The sequence below is a fragment of the Xiphophorus maculatus genome, chromosome 22, assembly GCF_002775205.1.
Source record: "Xiphophorus maculatus strain JP 163 A chromosome 22, X_maculatus-5.0-male, whole genome shotgun sequence".
Lineage (NCBI taxonomy): Eukaryota > Metazoa > Chordata > Actinopteri > Cyprinodontiformes > Poeciliidae > Xiphophorus > Xiphophorus maculatus.
In genome coordinates, this window is record NC_036464.1 from 21,582,073 (window position 1) to 21,600,729 (window position 18,657).

Consider the following 18,657-nt stretch of genomic DNA (forward strand, 5'->3'; position numbering starts at 1 on the left):
AATTAAATAACAGACTGTTTGGGGGAGGAATAATAATAAAGAAAACACAAATACAACTAAATGCACCCAAGTGTTCCCCAACAAAAACACACTCACACAAAAAGCCCTGGTGATACAGCAAAGGAAAGAAAAACTCCCCTTCCACTAGTCTCCTCAATCTGCATAAAATAGCTTGGGACCCAGAGACAGCATAGGTCCTTTTTTTATTGTTTAAAACAAGCCAGAAGGCTAGACAATAAAAACTCCCCTTCCTTCAACAAAACTAGCAAAAAGAAAATACTTTTAATCAATAACTAACTAACCCAAAAAAAAGGAAAGAAATTCTAAACTAAAACAAAAAACTGAAACTGAAACGGTAGCAGGTCAACCTGCACATAAAAGACATCAAATTAGACAAGCACCTTAAGTAGTCAGATAATTATGAGAAACTGCCTTTACCTTCTTTAAAGCAAAACCAGTCAATGGTGCTCTGTACGTCACTCGCTAGAAGTATCTCTCCTCTGTAGGAATCACCAGCCTGGGATCTGATCTCTTCAGCCATTTACCTGCTTTTAAATGCAACTGCTGATTGGCTAATGAACAAGCTGCGCTCTGTCACAGCGTCTTCAATATATGGGCAAAAGGAAGATGCGCAACACTACACTTCCGGGACGAACTGCCCCGGCTACATATGTAAAAGTACAAAATGGAATCAAAAGTTGCTAATCTGCTTGTATCCTCTATCAACCAATGCTAGCTATTCTACTTTATTGTTATTCTTCTTGTGATGTCACAAACTAAAATACACACAAAGTAGAATTTGTCTCTTCAGTCCTCTGTATTTTTTCCAATCTGATAGTAGAAATTCATACTTATTTATGATACAAAGTTTTCAATATAAAAATAAACCACTGGATTTTTATCTTTAATGACAACATACTTTGTTTCTATATTTTTAGATAAGTATCTACACATAAAATTTGAATGGCAGAAGATGACAAAACCGACCTTATATATTTTACTCAATACAATTGTAAGGAGACTGTTAGTAACCTATTTTTCAATACATTTTATTTAGGAACATATTTGTTTTTTTCAATTTCAGTGCAAACGGTTTCTTACTTTTATTGTCTTTTAAACATTGCACAAATAAATTGTGCGTACACCAAACAGTATTCCTGAAAGAAAGCACAGAAATAAAATATAAAGCAACATACAAATCTTAGGGCGCATGAAATAAAGCTGTAATTGAGGACACTGGACATTTACGATTGTTAGTTTGTAAATGGTTTACTTAGCAATGGCAGTTATTATTTCACAGGTAATATTGTTATTACGGTAAAGGCCGGGAAGAAAAATACACATAAATGAATAAAACGTAGAAACAGCTCACTTCTCTTTGTGTTTCGTTATTGTTTTGGCTATAAACTCCTAGCTAAAGCTCGGAGGGATGAGTTGGAGAAGACAGAGTCGGTTCTCTGTGCTGATTCCTTCAGGTGAACGCTCGGTCGAAAAATGAACAAAACAAACCCACAATTTGCATAATTACATATATTTTTTAAATAAATTGCTGTCACTGTTTATATTTATACATGTTCATGGCAAAAAGATGGTCTTAAAACCTATCAATAAAGAAACCGTTTGAGAGCCGAAAGAGATGGATCTTTTTGGTGAGCAGAATTGGACGTAGATTAAATTTCCCTGAGAGACTCTTATTTCATACACATATGACTTCTGCTTATTTTTGACACAAATGGAACTCCATATTTAAAAGCCTGCTTGTACGGGGAGGAGTCTTAAAACGCGACACATTATGACTTCCTGCTCCAACTTATCATTCCCAACAAAAAAATCTCTTTCTAAAGAGCTAGTTGACAGCCGTTCCCACAATTCAGTAATACAGAAGAGAGAAAATGGATTTCCTGCCGTTTTCCGCGACTACATGGACTTTAGTGGCTCTTGCTGTCACTCTGTTATTACTGTGAGTATTTGTATTATTGCTGCTCTTATGTTGTTTACCATGCACGAAAAAGAAAACTTACGACGTCGCACCTTTCTTTCTCTTTTTGAACATAAGGTATGGAATCTGGCCATACAGATTTTTCAAAAAGGTTGGCATATCCGGACCGAGGCCCCTGCCTTTTATTGGAACCCTGTACGGCGTCAGAAAGGTAGTAGCGAGGCGACTCTTTTAGAGACGTTCATTAATTCAAACTGTTCAATATAAGAAACGGAAGAGTCGGGGGGTTTTCTTCTGTTTTTTTGTGTTTTTCACCAGAAGCGAATATGTTTTATTGTCAGCTATTTTGGCTCCTGTTTAATGTTTCTGTGACTCCCTTTAGGGACTTCAGTTTAACCATGACAACAGGTCCAAGTATGGGGATGTCTGGGGGTGAGTTGAAGAAGAACTACTGCTTCCACTGAGAGACTCTTATTTCTGTAAATAGTTAGCCAAAATATGCAAACAAAAGCCAAACCTTTTTATTAATGTTTTAGCTATATTGACAGAATAATCAAGCTATTTTAATGTTAACGTTAAAACTGTTTTACGGCATCTCGTTGTCAATAACAACTTTACGCAGCCCGTATTTTCTGTAATATTCCGTCTTTTTTCAGTTTGTTTGAGGGGCGAACCCCAGTGTTGATGGTGGCTGATCCTGAGATGATAAAAGCCATTTTGGTGAAGGAGTGCTACACTGCATTTACAAACCGCAGGGTGAGATAATTATCTATTGTGGGGTAATAATCTAATTTTTCATCTGTTTAAGAATAAAATGATATCCACCTTTTGAACCAAGATTAACCTCCATGTCTTGAACTTTGGGGGAAAGCCTTTCATTCAGGCGATCCAGATTTTTCTGGATCGGCAAAGTTTACAACAAACCAAACACTTAAGAACGATTACATCCAAATACATCCTTACACTCCCATCGTTTGATGTAAGAGGAAGTAAGGCTCTGTTTCACTGAGAATACTACACTTTCACCTTTTCACTACTGGGAGTGTAACAATGAAACCTGAAGGTCTTAAATGTCCAAGCTGCACTCTTTAACCATAAAGACCTCGTATTCTTAAGAAATCAGATTAATTGTTTCTGAATGACAAATGAAGTCTGTCCCGTCTGTGTAAAGTCTAAGCATGTCCTGCTGTTTTGTCCATTTCCAGATTTTCTTTGAAGACAGCGGGCCTCTGTATGACGCAATCACAGCAGTGAAGGACGAAAGGTGGAAGCGAATCCGCAGCACCATATCTCCATGTTTCACCAGCGGAAGACTTAAGCAGGTCAAGATCTACAATGCTGTTAAATTTTGTTTATTTCTGTATTGGCACTACTGTGGTCTATGTTAACAACATTAATGTCGCGAAAAGGTTTGCAACAGGGAGGAAGTCAGTCATTTTGTAATACAGCTGCAGTTTTGATTGAGGTTTTTTGCGTGTTTTTAGGGTGAACACACATTTGAACGTGACATTTGATGAAGACTCATTTAAACGTTGTCCGATCTCCACCAAACTGGTCATGAAGAATATTTGCCCAGATCTGGACTTATATCATCTATATATGAATATTCAGCTGGTGTTGCAAAAACTTGATCCGTAGCGCCACCTATTGTATATAAAGTCGCTGTGTCACCTTTCGTAGAAGATCTGTATAAATCTAAATGGTGGTTTTGAGTAAACACAAAGTCACATGTTTTACTCTTTGACCCAGTTGATCACATAAGCTTCAAACTGCTTAATGATAGATAACAAGCTGCTGGTGCTGCATGGTGTGAAAGTTGCAGGTCATCAGTTTGGGATTGAACTTCTCTCCAATTCTTAATGGCCAAACAAGAAACTCTTTTTCCTGCTTGATAGAGAACCTTTACTGAATGAATTTTGTTTTCAAAGCTTACAAAGGGCGCCACCTGCTGGCTACATTCACATTCTGCAGAGGTTTAAGTAGTAACAGAAACATCCAGGTGTAGCACTTTTCAGTTTTAACTCTGTTTTCTTTTATCTGAAGGTTTTTCCCTTGGTTGCTCGCTATGCAGATCGACTCATTGTGAAGCTCGGAAAAATGAACCTGGATGAGCCCGTTCTTGTCAAACAGTAAGTGCTCTGATCCGTTGTATTCCCTCTGATTTTGAACCGTTCCTCCCCAAAGGAGTAACAACACCACTCTTTACTTCTTTCTTTCTTTTCAGACTCGTTTCGCCATACAGTTTGGACGTGGTGACCAGCGCCTCCTTCAGCGTGGAGACGGACTCCATCAACAACCCCGACGACCCTGTTAAAGTTCACATAGAGAAGATTATGAAAGTCAACTTCTTGCCGCTTTTGCTCTCTTGTAAGCGATCCTCCTTCCTCCTTGGTGGCGAGCATGCCATTTAATACTAGTAGAACACACTGTCTAATTTCATTTGACAACTTTGTGTTTTTTTTAGCAATCTTTCCTCTTGCTCGTTACCTGCTGAAGCTCTTCAAGGTTGAGATGTTGCCCTCATCCAGTTTGGACTTTTTTTGCAACATTGTTAAGAAATTTAAAGACCAACATAATGCTGAGGTATCGGTAAGTGTTGCTTTGCTGTCATATCGCCTATGGTTAAAAACAACAACAACAAAACATTAGGACCTGTAGGTAAATGTGTTCTATGTAAATCCAGACTCGTGGAGACTTCCTGCAGGTGATGCTTCAGAGTGAGATCCCAGAAAGCGACATAAAGAGCGAACATGAGCAACCAAGTAAAGGTCTGTTTTCACTGGCTGTGAATGTGAATGACTGGGGCTGAAACTTAAACTACGAAATGTAAATTCCAGCTTTTTTTTGGCTTTTTTTGGGGGGGGGAAAGGGAAATTTCTTACCAATTATTTTCTATCCATCCATCCATCAATCAATTTTCTGTTCACCCTTGTCCCTAAAGGGGTCGGGAGGGTTGCTGGTGTCTATCTCCAGCTACGTTCCGGGCGAGAGGCGGGGTTCACCCTGGACAGGTCGCCAGTCTGTCGCAGGGCAACACAGAGACATACAGGACAAACAACCATGCACACACACACTCATACTTAGGGAGAATTTAGAGAGACCAATTAACCTGACAGTCATGTTTTTGGACTGTGGGAGGAAGCCGGAGTACCTGGAGAGAACCCACACATGCACAGGGAGAACATGCAAACTCCATGCAGAAAGACCCCGGGCCGGGAATCGAACCCAGGACCTTCTTGCTGCAAGGCAACAGTCCTACCAACTGCGCCACTGTGCAGCCCTCACCAAGTATTTTTTTTATTTTTATTTTTTTGGGCACGTTTCTAGTGCAAATATATGAGTTGTGTCTTATTTCAAGTGCAATAACTTAAAAATAACTTTTTAGGAGCTTCTTTTAAATCACTACGGGAAGATTTTTAAACTTATAGCATGTGTCTTGTTACAAGTGGACAAAGATACTCCAGTGGTACCTTTTTCTTTTTATTAACGTTAACACTAAATGTTAAGCCCATATCATCACACTACCTCCACCATGTCTGACTGTTGCTATGGTATTCTTCTGAATTGCTGTTAGTTATTTGCTGTTAGAAATAACACGACTCATGCCTGACCAAAAGTCCAAACTTGTGTTTTCTTTTTATTGGGGGAGAAATTTATTTTTGTTTATTTTTTGATCAGCAATAGTTTTTGTCTTGAAGCTCTCCCATGGCCACCATTTTGCCCAGTTTCTTTCTTTCTTTTCCCACAACCTCTTTACCTTAACTATGGCAAGTGAAATTGCAGCTCTCTTCATGAAGAATCATTGACTCACTTTTTCAGTAACTATCCCACTTTGGAGCTCTGCCATGTTCCATGTTTCCCCCCATTTGTGAACGATGATTCACTGGGCGAATTAGAAAATGGCTTCGTTACCTTGTCAAACTGATAAATGTCAATAGATGCCTTTTGGCTTTTATCCCTTCTTGAACTTGTTGTGGATCAGGGCATCATTTATTGCTTATTGAGCAGAAGTATGTGAATAACTCACACCAGTGTTTCTGGTTGCAGGTCTGACTGAGCACGAGATCCTTTCCCAGGCCACGATTTTCATCTTCGCTGGCTTCGAGACAACCAGCACAACCCTGTCGTTCATCCTTTATAACCTGGCCATCTACCCTGATATCATGCAGACGCTGCAGAAAGAAATCGACGACCGCCTACAGAATAACGTAGATTAACAATTAATTATTGGGGTTTTTTTTTACATAATCTCCGAGTTTTGGGGTGTTCGTTTACATCCAACTTACTCTGCTGCATCCAGGCCTCCATCTCCTACGAGGACCTTAATAGTCTGGAGTACCTGGACCAGGTTTTGTGGGAGTCGCAGCGAATAATCCCCTCTGCGCCTCGACTTGAGAGGATATGCAAAAAGACGATAGAAATTAATGGCATCACCATCCCAGAGGGAACATTAATTGGGATTCCAGTGAATTTGGTGCACATGGACCCACGGTACTGGAGCTCGCCCGAACTCTTCAAACCAGAGAGGTACTTTTAAAGAGAACTCTAGCTGTGTTTCTGTCACACATGTGCGCAAAACGTTGTTGATATTTTGCTAATGTTGAAAAAGCGCAGTTTTCCAACTGCCCTGTTTCCATTGAAAAAGAAGAAGTCGAATTAAAACCACGTGTAGATAAGCTTGTTCACGCTTTAAGTCGTTAAAAATCATGGCAGATGGATGTAAACATAATTCAACCATGGAGCTAAGTAGCTGCTGCTCACCATCTATCATCCATCAGAGGAGACGTCGGCGTCTTGGAGCGACAAGCTACTTATACCTACATGGGAACGGCTATGGCTACGTATGCGGCGTTTTGGAGAAATTGTAGTTAGCAATTTTATAGAAGAGTTACGCATTCAACACGTTCGAATGACATGAAACTTTTCATGAACTCTACAATGTTGCGAGAACTATTATTGAAATATAGATGGTCACAGCTCTTCTCAGAAGTGACCATGTTATTTAGTAGAGTTTCTTATTGTAGAATAAGTTACAGTGTGGTCACAATATGTGAGCTATCATATTCTGTGATTGTCTATATTTCCATGATAGTCACAATATTAGTGGTCAGATGGTATTTTTTATTCTTTGTTCGGCTTTTTCTTTATTTTTCCTTTTGAGTTTGCTCCTCCCATGTTATTTTTTTTTTTTGATTTTTAATTGCTGTGTTTCTAGGGATGTAGTGATACAATAATCTCACAATGCGATACGAGATACGATATTCTGACCACGGTACGATATATATCACAACATTTGGCAAACGATTCAATTCGGTGCGATTAAAATTTTTTACGATTTTCGGAAAGATTTTAGAGCAACAGAGTGGGTTTAGTGACATTCTGTGTTCCATATACTTGGATTTAATTAACTGAAAACTAATTAAAAGCACCAATTACATAATACCTGATAATACTCTGATTGGACAGAGACTAAGAGTCTACAGCAGGACAAAATGAATCAAAGATGCAGTGAGAAAATTAGTTTCTGTCATTTAATTCATGTGGATTTCACATAAAGCTCAAAGTTTCAAGAGTTATCCAGGAGCTGTGTGGTGAAATTACCAGCCTCTGTAGACTCTTAATATGCAAATGATTGCACTTTTGTTTTTCTTTTGGAAATACTGTGGCTGCATTTTGGACCTTGAGTCAAAAAAACAAAATCCAATTTGGAAAAATGTTAATTTTTTCGCTGTGAAACGCTCAAATATTCATAACAAATGGTTTTTATATTTTAGGATGATAATATACAATGTACATTTCTTAAACTGATGTAAAAAATATTTCAAGCAACACAGTTTTATAACATTAGCATGAAAATGAAGGCAATTATTTGTTTGTGTACAATTTTTGATAAAACATCATAGGTCAAAACAAGATGCCAAAAGATTTATAATTGTGTGTGTTGGAGGGAGTAAAAAAAGTCTTTTGGACTATAGGGAAAAGGCTTTTCTATACCTTGGCTCCCTGAGTTAGCTGTGGCTGTAAGCTGTTTACTACTAGCTGCTGGGTGAGTGGCTCTGCCTCACCCCGTAATGATCGACTCCTTGCAGCTGCGCAGCGCCGCCATTCCCCTGCTTGGATCTCTGAGTAGCTGCCTCTCAGACTGCCAGGACCTCATCGTACTCTCAGTCTCTGATACTCTTTGTCAGTTACTAATATGAATGATCGATCCGCCATTGTCATCGTGGCAATCCTCACTGCGCCCAGACTGCGGCTGCAGGTTTCCTCTCTCCGTCTTCCAGCTCAAAACAGAGCGCCACTGCATGCTGCGTGTTCATCCTTTATATACAGAACAGAAACCACTAAGCTACAAATAAATCACAAAGTGGATGCCACCGATTGCTCCAATATCCAAACTTTGCGTCAATTTCGTGATCTCAATGCTTTTGCTGCTACTCCTTTCCGCTTCTCTTTCACGGTTACTTGCGCAACTTTACTTCGTTTATTAGCAACAAAATACAGCCCATAATTATTTACTGAAGATTTGAGATTTCCAAAAACAAAGGAATCTAATGTTGCGTTTCTTTTTTTACGTTTGGAAGCTCATTCCCTTTCACATAACCGGAAAAGCCGTTTTTAGACATTTCTCTGACATTTGGAAAAATATGGTTTACTTACTTTAGCATACATCCGGTTTTACTTGGCCTATTAACACAATTTCAAAACTGGTGTGTAGTTTATAATGTGCACTTTAAACACGAGTTGAAAGTGAGACTGGGGGAGGCAGAGTCTTGCTGCTACGCCGTCACAAACCAGACATGTTAAAAAGACGGTATAAGTCTATGGACCCCTATGGCTTAACGTATTGATACTCGCGGATGAAAAATCAATAAATATCATAGAATCGATATTAATATATACACCCCAACGTGTTTTCCATTAAGCAAGTTTATTTTTGTGATTTCAAATTGCGCAAATTTATGGTTAATGGAAAAGCGATTACTGTTTTATTTTTCCTGACGTCTTAGAAAAAAAAACTCAATTGCAAGACGATAAAAAATATAAATAAAATGTAACAGACACTTTAATCTGGTCCCTACAGGTTCAGTAAGGAGAATGAGAAGGATCTGAACCCGTACGCGTACATGCCGTTCGGACTCGGCCCTCGGAACTGTGTTGGGATGCGATACGCGATCCTCGTCATGAAGATGGTCATCGTGCGCATCCTGCAGAATTACTCTGTGGAAACGTGCAGCGACACCATGGTAAGACCGACAGCCTGCAGTAATTCAGTCGTTCTGCTCTGCCGCCATGTCAGCGTTTCATTTCCATCTGTTTCCGTCTTCAGGTCCCAATTCAGTTTGACTGGAAGTTCCAACCAGTCAAGCCTGTGAAGCTGAAGTTTGTTCCCAGAGAACTATAATTGTAATTACTTCAAACCTCTGGCCTTCTTGTCAAATATAATGTATTTTTGATGGGCCTGTAGGATTATTCTTCATGTTCAAAATTCTGCACTGTTTAATATGAATGTGTATTTCTTTCAATCTATTTTTATATTGTCTTTATTCCCTATTTTTACCTGACATTAAAGCTGTCATGTCAACAATAAACAGATTGTTGACCTGCAGAAACTCTCACTGGTGTTTTTGTTTTCTCCTAGCTGATCAAGCAGTTCATTTTCATTGCTGCTGCCAGTTGGAAATATGCCAAGTTACAATTTGTTCGCCCTCATTTAACTTCCTGCACAGGTATAAATCTTGTTCATTCAGCAGTGCAATTTTATTTTGTCCCATGGGAGAAAATTGTCTAATAAGCAGGGACAATAAGAACAATACATTAAATTGACAATAACCATAGATATATGTAAAAGTACAAAATGGAATCAAAAGTTGCTAATCTGCTTGTATCCTCTATCAACCAATGCTAGCTATTCTACTTTATTGTTATTCTTCTTGTGATGTCACAAACTAAAATACACACAAAGTAGAATTTGTCTCTTCAGTCCTCTGGATTTTTTCCAATCTGATAGTAGAAATTCATACTTATTTATGCCACAACTCTAAAGTTTTCAATATAAAAACATACCACTGGATTTTTATCTTTAATGACAACATATTTTGTTTCTATATTTTTAGATAAGTATCTACACATAAAATTTGAATGGCAGAAGATGACAAAACCGACCTTATATATTTTACTCAATACAATTGTAAGGAGACTGTTAGTAAGCTTTTTTTTCAATACATTTTATTTAGGAACATATTTGTTTTGTCAATTTCAGTGCAAATGGTTTCTTACTTTTATTGTCTTTTAAATATTGCACAAATAAATTGTGGCTACACCAAACAGTATTCCTGAAAGAAAGCACAGAAATAAAATATAAAGCAACATACAAATCTTAGGGCGCATGAAATAAAGCTGTAATTGAGGACACTGAACATTTACGATTGTTAGTTTGTAAATGGTTTACTTAGCAATGGCAGTTATTATTTCACAGGTAATATGGTTATTATGGTAAAGGCCGGGAAGAAAAATACACATAAATGAATAAAACGTAGAAACAGCTCACTTCTCTTTGTGTTTCGTTATTGTTTTGGCTATAAACTCCTAGCTAAAGCTCGGAGGGATGAGTTGGAGAAGACAGAGTCGGTTCTCTGTGCTGATTCCTTCAGGTGAACGCTCGGTCGAAAAATGAACAAAACAAACCCACAATTTGCATAATTACATATATTTTTTAAATAAATTGCTGTCACTGTTTATATTTATACATGTTCATGGCAAAAAGATGGTCTTAAAACCTATCAATAAAGAAACCGTTTGAGAGCCGAAAGAGATGGATCTTTTTGGTGAGCAGAATTGGACGTAGATTAAATTTCCCTGAGAGACTCTTATTTCATACACATATGACTTCTGCTTATTTTTGACACAAATGGAACTCCATATTTAAAAGCCTGCTTGTACGGGGAGGAGTCTTAAAACGCGACACATTATGACTTCCTGCTCCAACTTATCATTCCCAACAAAAAAATCTCTTTCTAAAGAGTTAGTTGACAGCCGTTCCCACAATTCAGTAATACAGAAGAGAGAAAATGGATTTCCTGCCGTTTTCCGCGACTACATGGACTTTAGTGGCTCTTGCTGTCACTCTGTTATTACTGTGAGTATTTGTATTATTGCTGCTCTTATGTTGTTTACCAAGCACGAAAAAGAAAACTTACGACGTCGCACCTTTCTTTCTCTTTTTGAACATAAGGTATGGAATCTGGCCATACAGATTTTTCAAAAAGGTTGGCATATCCGGACCGAGGCCCCTGCCTTTTATTGGAACCCTGTACGGCGTCAGAAAGGTAGTAGCGAGGCGACTCTTTTAGAGACGTTCATTGATTCAAACTGTTCAATATAAGAAACGGAAGAATCGTTTTTTTCTTTTCTTTTTTTTTTAACAACTTACGTAATGTCTGTTTTTCACCAGAAGCGAATATGTTTTATTGTCAGCTATTTTGGCTCCTGTTTAATGTTTCTGTGACTCCCTTTAGGGACTTCAGTTTAACCATGACAACAGGTCCAAGTATGGGGATGTCTGGGGGTGAGTTGAAGAAGAACTACTGCTTCCACTGAGAGACTCTTATTTCTGTAAATAGTTAGCCAAAATATGCAAACAAAAGCCAAACCTTTTTATTAATGTTTTAGCTATATTGACAGAATAATCAAGCTATTTTAATGTTAACGTTAAAACTGTTTTACGGCATCTCGTTGTCAATAACAACTTTACGCAGCCCGTATTTTCTGTAATATTCCGTCTTTTTTCAGTTTGTTTGAGGGGCGAACCCCAGTGTTGATGGTGGCTGATCCTGAGATGATAAAAGCCATTTTGGTGAAGGAGTGCTACACTGCATTTACAAACCGCAGGGTGAGATAATTATCTATTGTGGGGTAATAATCTAATTTTTCATCTGTTTAAGAATAAAATGATATCCACCTTTTGAACCAAGATTTTTCTGGAACGCCTGGCAAAGTTTACAACAAACCAAAGACTTAAGAAGGATTACATCCAAAACACTTCCGCACACTCCCGTGTCTGATGCAAGAGGCAGCAAAGGTTCTGTTTCACTGAGAATACTACACTTTCAGGGCTGGGAGTGCAACAATGAAACCTGAAGGTCTTAAATATCCAAGCTGCACTCTTTAACCATAAAGACCTCGTATTCTTAAGAAAGGAGATTCATTGTTTCTGAATGACAAATGAAGTCTGTCCCGTCTGTGTAAAGTCTAAGCATGTCCTGCTGTTTTGTCCATTTCCAGATTTCGTTTGAAGACAGCGGGCCTCTGTATGACACAATCACAGCAGTGAAGGACGAAAGGTGGAAACGAATCCGCAGCACCATATCTCCATGTTTCACCAGCGGAAGACTTAAGCAGGTCAAGATCTACAATGCTGTTAAATTTTGTTTATTTCTGTATTGGCACTACTGTGGTCTATGTTAACAACATTAATGGAAATAGACTGAAACTAATGTATTTACTGTAAAAAAAAAAAATCGAAGTGAACGATAAAAAGAAGTCAAAAATAAAATATGATAATTTTACTGGTGACAGTTTCTGCTAATATCTCCTTCAAGAAAAGGCGAGCAGTAACTGGTTACAGTTAGTTACATTTTCTTGAGTAACTTTTTGGTACTTTTAGGAGTAGTTTTACAACACTGCACTTTTAACTTTTACTTGAGTACTTTTGTTTTTATCAAGTATTGGTAAGTGTACCGTCATGAATTGGTGGTGTGAGGTGGTGAGGCAGACGCTGAGGATCCAGGTAGATGTGAAACATGAAGGTCTAATGGTGAAAAAATCCAACACAAAGTCCAAAAATCTGGCAGCACTGCAGAGCAGAAAGCAGGACTCAACACAGGTAGCACTAACTACACGAATGGACATGAATGAATGACACGCACGACTGACTGTTGGTAGACAAAGACCCGACGAAGAACAAAGGACACAGGTGAGGTTAAATACACAGAGGGTATTCATGGAAACGAGACACACCTGGGAACTAATCAAGGGGAAGACAGGACAACACAGAGACACAGAAAACTCACAATATACACAGAGAAAACACAGATCCTGACATGTACACTTACCAATACTTGTTTTAAGTTTTAAAATTTAACAAATACATTAAAACTAGTCAAAACAAAGACATTTTAAGGAAAAAAGTTCCACAGTGCACAATTTATTTATTTATTTTTTTTTAAGTCTGTCAGCATTTCACACATTTTAAGGAGAAAAATTAATTTGATCCACATCTGTTTGTCGCGAAAAAGTCGGCAACAGGGAGGAAGTCAGTCATTTTGTAATACAGCTGCAGTTTTGATTGAGGTTTTTTGTGTGTAAGAAGTAAGAAACCCATGAAAACTACAAATGCAACATGAATAGCAGCACAATAAATCAGAAACACCTTTTCTCTTCAATCGAGGTGGAGGTAATTGAATATGGATTTAATGACATTTGATGAAGACTCATTTAAACGTTGTCCGATCTCCACCAAACTGGTCATGAAGGATATTTGCCCAGATCTGGACTTATATCATCTATATATGAATATTCAGCTGGTGTTGCAAAAACTTGATCCGTAGCGCCACCTATTGTATATAAAGTCGCTGTGTCACCTTTCGTAGAAGATCTGTATAAATCTAAATGGTGGTTTTGAGTAAACACAAAGTCACATGTTTTACTCTTTGACCCAGTTGATCACATAAGCTTCAAACTGCTTAATGATAGATAACAAGCTGCTGGTGCTGCATGGTGTGAAAGTTGCAGGTCATCAGTTTGGGATTGAACTTCTCTCCAATTCTTAATGGCCAAACAAGAAACTCTTTTTCCTGCTTGATAGAGAACCTTTACTGAATGAATTTTGTTTTCAAAGCTTACAAAGGGCGCCACCTGCTGACCACATTCACATTCTGCAGAGGTTTAAGTAGTAACAGAAACATCCAGGTGTAGCACTTTTCAGTTTTAACTCTGTTTTCTTTTATCTGAAGGTTTTTCCCTTGGTTGCTCGCTATGCAGATCGACTCATTGTGAAGCTCGGAAAAATGAACCTGGATGAGCCCGTTCTTGTCAAACAGTAAGTCCTCTGATCCGTTGTATTCCCTCTGATTTTGAACCGTTCCTCCCCAAAGGAGTAACAACACCACTCTTTACTTCTTTCTTTCTTTTCAGACTCGTTTCGCCATACAGTTTGGACGTGGTGACCAGCGCCTCCTTCAGCGTGGAGACGGACTCCATCAACAACCCCGACGACCCTGTTAAAGTTCACATAGAGAAGATTATGAAAGTCAACTTCTTGCCGTTTTTTCTCTCTTGTAAGCGATCCTCCTTCCTCCTTGGTGGCGAGCATGCCATTTAATACTAGTAGAACACACTGTCTAATTTCATTTGACAACTTTGTGTTTTTTTTAGCAATCTTTCCTCTTGCTCGTTACCTGCTGAAGCTCTTCAAGGTTGAGATGTTGCCCTCATCCAGTTTGGACTTTTTTTGCAACATTGTTAAGAAATTTAAAGACCAACATAATGCTGAGGTATCGGTAAGTGTTGATGTGCTGTCATATCACCTATGGTTAAAAAAAACAACAACAACAAAACATTAGGACCTGTAGGTAAATGTGTTCTATGTAAATCCAGACTCGTGGAGACTTCCTGCAGGTGATGCTTCAGAGTGAGATCCCAGAAAGCGACATAAAGAGCGAACATGAGCAACCAAGTAAAGGTCTGTTTTCACTGGCTGTGAATGTGAATGACTGGGGCTGAAACTTAAACTACGAAATGTAAATTTCAACCTTTTTGTGGCTTTTTTTTGGGGGGGGGCAAAAAAAAGCCAAAATCTTACCAAGTATTTATTTATTTTTTGGGCACGTTTCTAGTGCAAAAATCTGAGTTTTGTCTTATTTCAAGTGCTGTAACTTAAAAATAACTTTTCATCAAGATATAGGAGCTTCTTTTAAATCACTGCTGGAAGATTTTTAAACTTATCCCATGTGTCATGTTACAAGTGGACAATGATACTCCAGTGGTACTTTTTTAAAATCAATGTTAACACTAAAAGTTAAGCCCATATCATCACACTACCTCCACCATGTCTGACTGTTGCTATGGTATTCTTCTGAAGTGCTGTTAGTTATTTGCTGTTAGAAATAACATGACTCACGCCTCTCCAAAAGTCCAAACTTGTGTTATTTTTTATTGGGGGAGAAATTTATTTTTGTTTATTTTTTGATCAGCAATAGTTTTTGTCTTGAAGCTCTCCCATGGCCACCATTTTGCCCAGTTTCTTTCTTTTCCCACAACCTCTTTACCTTAACTATGGCAAGTGAAATTGCAGCTCTCTTCATGAAGAATCATTGACTCACTTTTTCAGTAACTATCCCACTTTGGAGCTCTGCCATGTTCCATGTTTCCCCCCATTTGTGAACGATGATTCACTGGGCGAATTAGAAAATGGCTTCGTTTCCTTGTCAAACTGATAAATGTCAATCGATGCCTTTTGGCTTTTATCCCTTCTTGAACTTGTTGTGGATCAGGGCATCATTTATTGCATACTGAGCAGAAGTATGTGAATAACTCACACCAGTGTTTCTGGTTGCAGGTCTGACTGAGCACGAGATCCTTTCCCAGGCCACGATTTTCATCTTCGCTGGCTTCGAGACAACCAGCACAACCCTGTCGTTCATCCTTTATAACCTGGCCATCTACCCTGATATCATGCAGACGCTGCAGAAAGAAATCGACGACCGCCTACAGAATAACGTAGATTAACACTTTAATTATTGGGTTTTTTTTTTTACATAATCTCCGAGTTTTGGGGTGTTCGTTTACATCCAACTTACTCTGCTGCATCCAGGCCTCCATCTCCTACGAGGACCTTAATAGTCTGGAGTACCTGGACCAGGTTTTGTGGGAGTCGCAGCGAATAATCCCCTCTGCGCCTCGACTTGAGAGGATATGCAAAAAGACGATGGAGATTAATGGCATCACCATCCCAGAGGGAACATTAATTGGGATTCCAATCCATTTGTTGCACATGGACCCACGGTACTGGAGCTCGCCCGAACTCTTCAAACCAGAGAGGTACTTTTAAAGAGAACTCTAGCTGTGTTTCTGTCACACATGTGCGCAAAACGTTGTTGATATTTTGCTAATGTTGAAAAAGCGCAGTTTTCCAACTGCCCTGTTTCCATTGAAAAAGAAGAAGTCGAATTAAAACCACGTGTAGATAAGCTTGTTCACGCTTTAAGTCGTTAAAAATCATGGCAGATGGATGTAAACATAATTCAACCATGGAGCTAAGTAGCTGCTGCTCACCATCTATCATCCATCAGAGGAGACGTCGGCGTCTTGGAGCGACAAGCTACTTATACCTACATGGGAACGGCTATGGCTACGTATGCGGCGTTTTGGAGAAATTGTAGTTAGCAATTTTATAGAAGAGTTACGCATTCAACACGTTCGAATGACATGAAACTTTTCATGAACTCTACAATGCTGCGAGGACTATTATTGAAATATAGATGGTCACAGCTCTTCTCAGAAGTGACCATGTTATTTAGTAGAGTTTCTTATTGTAGAATAAGTTACAGTGTGGTCACAATATGTGAGCTATCATATTCTGTGATTGTCTATATTTCCATGATAGTCACAATATTAGTGGTCAGATGGTATTTTTTATTCTTTGTTCGGCTTTTTCTTTATGTTTCCTTTTGTTTTTGTTTTTGTTTTTTTGTATTTTGAATTGCTGTGTTTCTAGGGGTGTAGTGATACAATAATCTCACGATGTGATACGATATTCTGATCACGGTACGATATATATCAAACATTTGGCAAACGATTCAATGCACTTTTACAATTTTCTGAAAGATTTTAGAGGAACAAACTTGGATTTAATTAACTGAAAACTGATTAAAAGCACCAATTACATAATACCTGACTCTGATTGGACAGAGACTAAGAGTCTACAGCTGGACAAAATGAATCAAAAGAAATGACTTCTCAGTGAGAAAATTAGTTTCTGTCATTTAATTCATGTGGATTTCACATGAATAATCACAAAGTGGATGCCACCGATCGCTCCAATATCCAAACTTTGCATCAATTTCGTGATCTCAATGCTTTTGCTGCTACTCCTTTCCGCCTCTCTTTCACGGTTACTTGCGCAACTTTACTTTGTTTCTTAGCAACAAAATACAGTCCATAATTATTTACTGAAGATTTGAGATTTCCAAAAACAAAGGAATCTAATGTTGCGTTTCTTTTTTTACGTTTGGAAGCTCATTCCCTTTCACATAACCGGAAAAGCCGTTTTTAGACATTTCTCTGACATTTGGAAAAATATGGTTTACTTACTTTAGCATACATCCGGTTTTACTTGGCCTATTAACACAATTTCAAAACTGGTGTGTAGTTTATAATGTGCACTTTAAGCACAAGTTGAAAGTGAGACTGGGGGAGGCAGAGTCTTGCTGCTACGCCGTCACAAACCAGACATGTTAAAAAGACGGTATAAGCCTATGGACCCCTATGGCTTAACGTATCGATACTCGAGAATGAAAAATCGATAAATATCATAGAAAGATATTATTATACACTTCAATGTGTTTCCATTAAGCAAGTTTATTTTTGTGATTTCAAATTGCGCATATTTATGGTTAATGGAAAAGCGATTACTGTTTTATTTTTCCTGACATCTCTCAATTGCAAGACAATTAAAATAAATTTTAAAAAAGTAACAGACACTTTAATCTGGTCCCTACAGGTTCAGTAAGGAGAATGAGAAGGATCTGAACCCGTACGCGTACATGCCGTTCGGACTCGGCCCTCGGAACTGTGTCGGGATGCGATACGCGATCCTCGTCATGAAGATGGTCATCGTGCGCATCCTGCAGAATTACTCTGTGGAAACGTGCAGCGACACCATGGTAAGACCGACAGCCTGCAGTAATTCAGTCGTTCTGCTCTGCCGCCATGTCAGCGTTTCATTTCCATCTGTTTCCGTCTTCAGGTCCCAATTCAGTTTGACTGGAAGTTCCAACCAGTCAAGCCTGTGAAGCTGAAGTTTGTTCCCAGAGAACTGTAATGGGAGAATTATAAATTTTTTATTTTTTTGATAATCTGAAAGGATGATTGCTTCTGAATGTTGAGTAATTCCACCACTGCTGAGTGATCATGTAGCTTGGCTGTGCTTTCTAAAATCGATCTTTGTTGGCACCTGACTCACACAAAATGTTGCAATTATTTCAGTTTTTGAGGTGAAGGCCACATTGTGTGTGTACAGTGCCTTGCAAAAAATGTTCACACTTCTAGCCTTTCTACAAAACATACAAAGCTCAAACCAGAAACGTTCATATGGATGTTGAACATTGACATGAATGAGACCCACAAAGCGATGTTTAAATGTGCAGCGGAAAATTTAAAAAAAAATCAATATTTTTTTAACGTTTTCTTGTAATAAATAAATGTAAAAAAAATCTTAGATGTGAAGTATTCCTTTTCACGCGAACAAACATGTTTACTAGATTTTCTAAGAGGGTTCTGCCACATTTTTCATTTTGAAATTTCTAACTTTTGTAAGACATTTTGACAACAATCTGGACATTTCAGACCAAAAATATTTACTGCATAAAAATGTATACATTTAGGTTGCACACATCATAAAACAAAAGCTTTTTGGATTTTCAGAATTCTGCATAAAGTTC

At 38.4% G+C, this 18,657-nt stretch overlaps 2 protein-coding genes across 2 annotated transcripts; both read left to right on the forward strand.

Moving 5' to 3' along the window:
- Positions 1-1,775: 1,775 nt before the first annotated feature.
- LOC111606645 (cytochrome P450 3A40-like) lies at positions 1,776-9,545 on the forward strand. The gene is made up of 13 exons (XM_023327724.1): positions 1,776-1,960; positions 2,057-2,150; positions 2,322-2,371; positions 2,596-2,695; positions 3,145-3,261; positions 3,983-4,068; positions 4,164-4,306; positions 4,404-4,528; positions 4,623-4,707; positions 5,987-6,147; positions 6,240-6,466; positions 9,021-9,183; positions 9,267-9,545. Exons 1-13 carry the CDS (start codon positions 1,893-1,895, stop codon positions 9,339-9,341), a joined length of 1,494 nt encoding a protein of 497 aa, XP_023183492.1. The 5' UTR covers positions 1,776-1,892; the 3' UTR covers positions 9,342-9,545.
- A 1,336-nt stretch (positions 9,546-10,881) lies between these two features.
- On the forward strand, positions 10,882-18,392 carry LOC111606646 (cytochrome P450 3A40-like). The gene is made up of 13 exons (XM_023327725.1): positions 10,882-11,075; positions 11,172-11,265; positions 11,455-11,504; positions 11,729-11,828; positions 12,221-12,337; positions 13,951-14,036; positions 14,132-14,274; positions 14,372-14,496; positions 14,594-14,678; positions 15,555-15,715; positions 15,810-16,036; positions 17,718-17,880; positions 17,964-18,392. The coding sequence occupies exons 1-13, from the start codon at positions 11,008-11,010 to the stop codon at positions 18,036-18,038; spliced, it is 1,494 nt and encodes a 497-aa protein (XP_023183493.1). The 5' UTR covers positions 10,882-11,007; the 3' UTR covers positions 18,039-18,392.
- The last annotated feature ends 265 nt before the right edge of the window (positions 18,393-18,657 follow it).

Excerpts from the sequence above, each read along its gene's own strand:
- LOC111606646 (XM_023327725.1), top strand. The coding sequence starts at position 11,008 with ATGGATTTCCTGCCGTTTTCCGCGACTACATGGACTTTAGTGGCTCTT. Across the intron at positions 11,505-11,728 it reads AAGTATGGGGATGTCTGGGG|TTTGTTTGAGGGGCGAACCC; the intron begins GTGAGTTGAAGA and ends GTCTTTTTTCAG. Across the intron at positions 14,679-15,554 it reads ACATGAGCAACCAAGTAAAG|GTCTGACTGAGCACGAGATC; the intron begins GTCTGTTTTCAC and ends TTCTGGTTGCAG.
- LOC111606645 (XM_023327724.1), top strand. The coding sequence starts at position 1,893 with ATGGATTTCCTGCCGTTTTCCGCGACTACATGGACTTTAGTGGCTCTT. Across the intron at positions 1,961-2,056 it reads GCTGTCACTCTGTTATTACT|GTATGGAATCTGGCCATACA; the intron begins GTGAGTATTTGT and ends TTTGAACATAAG. Across the intron at positions 2,372-2,595 it reads AAGTATGGGGATGTCTGGGG|TTTGTTTGAGGGGCGAACCC; the intron begins GTGAGTTGAAGA and ends GTCTTTTTTCAG.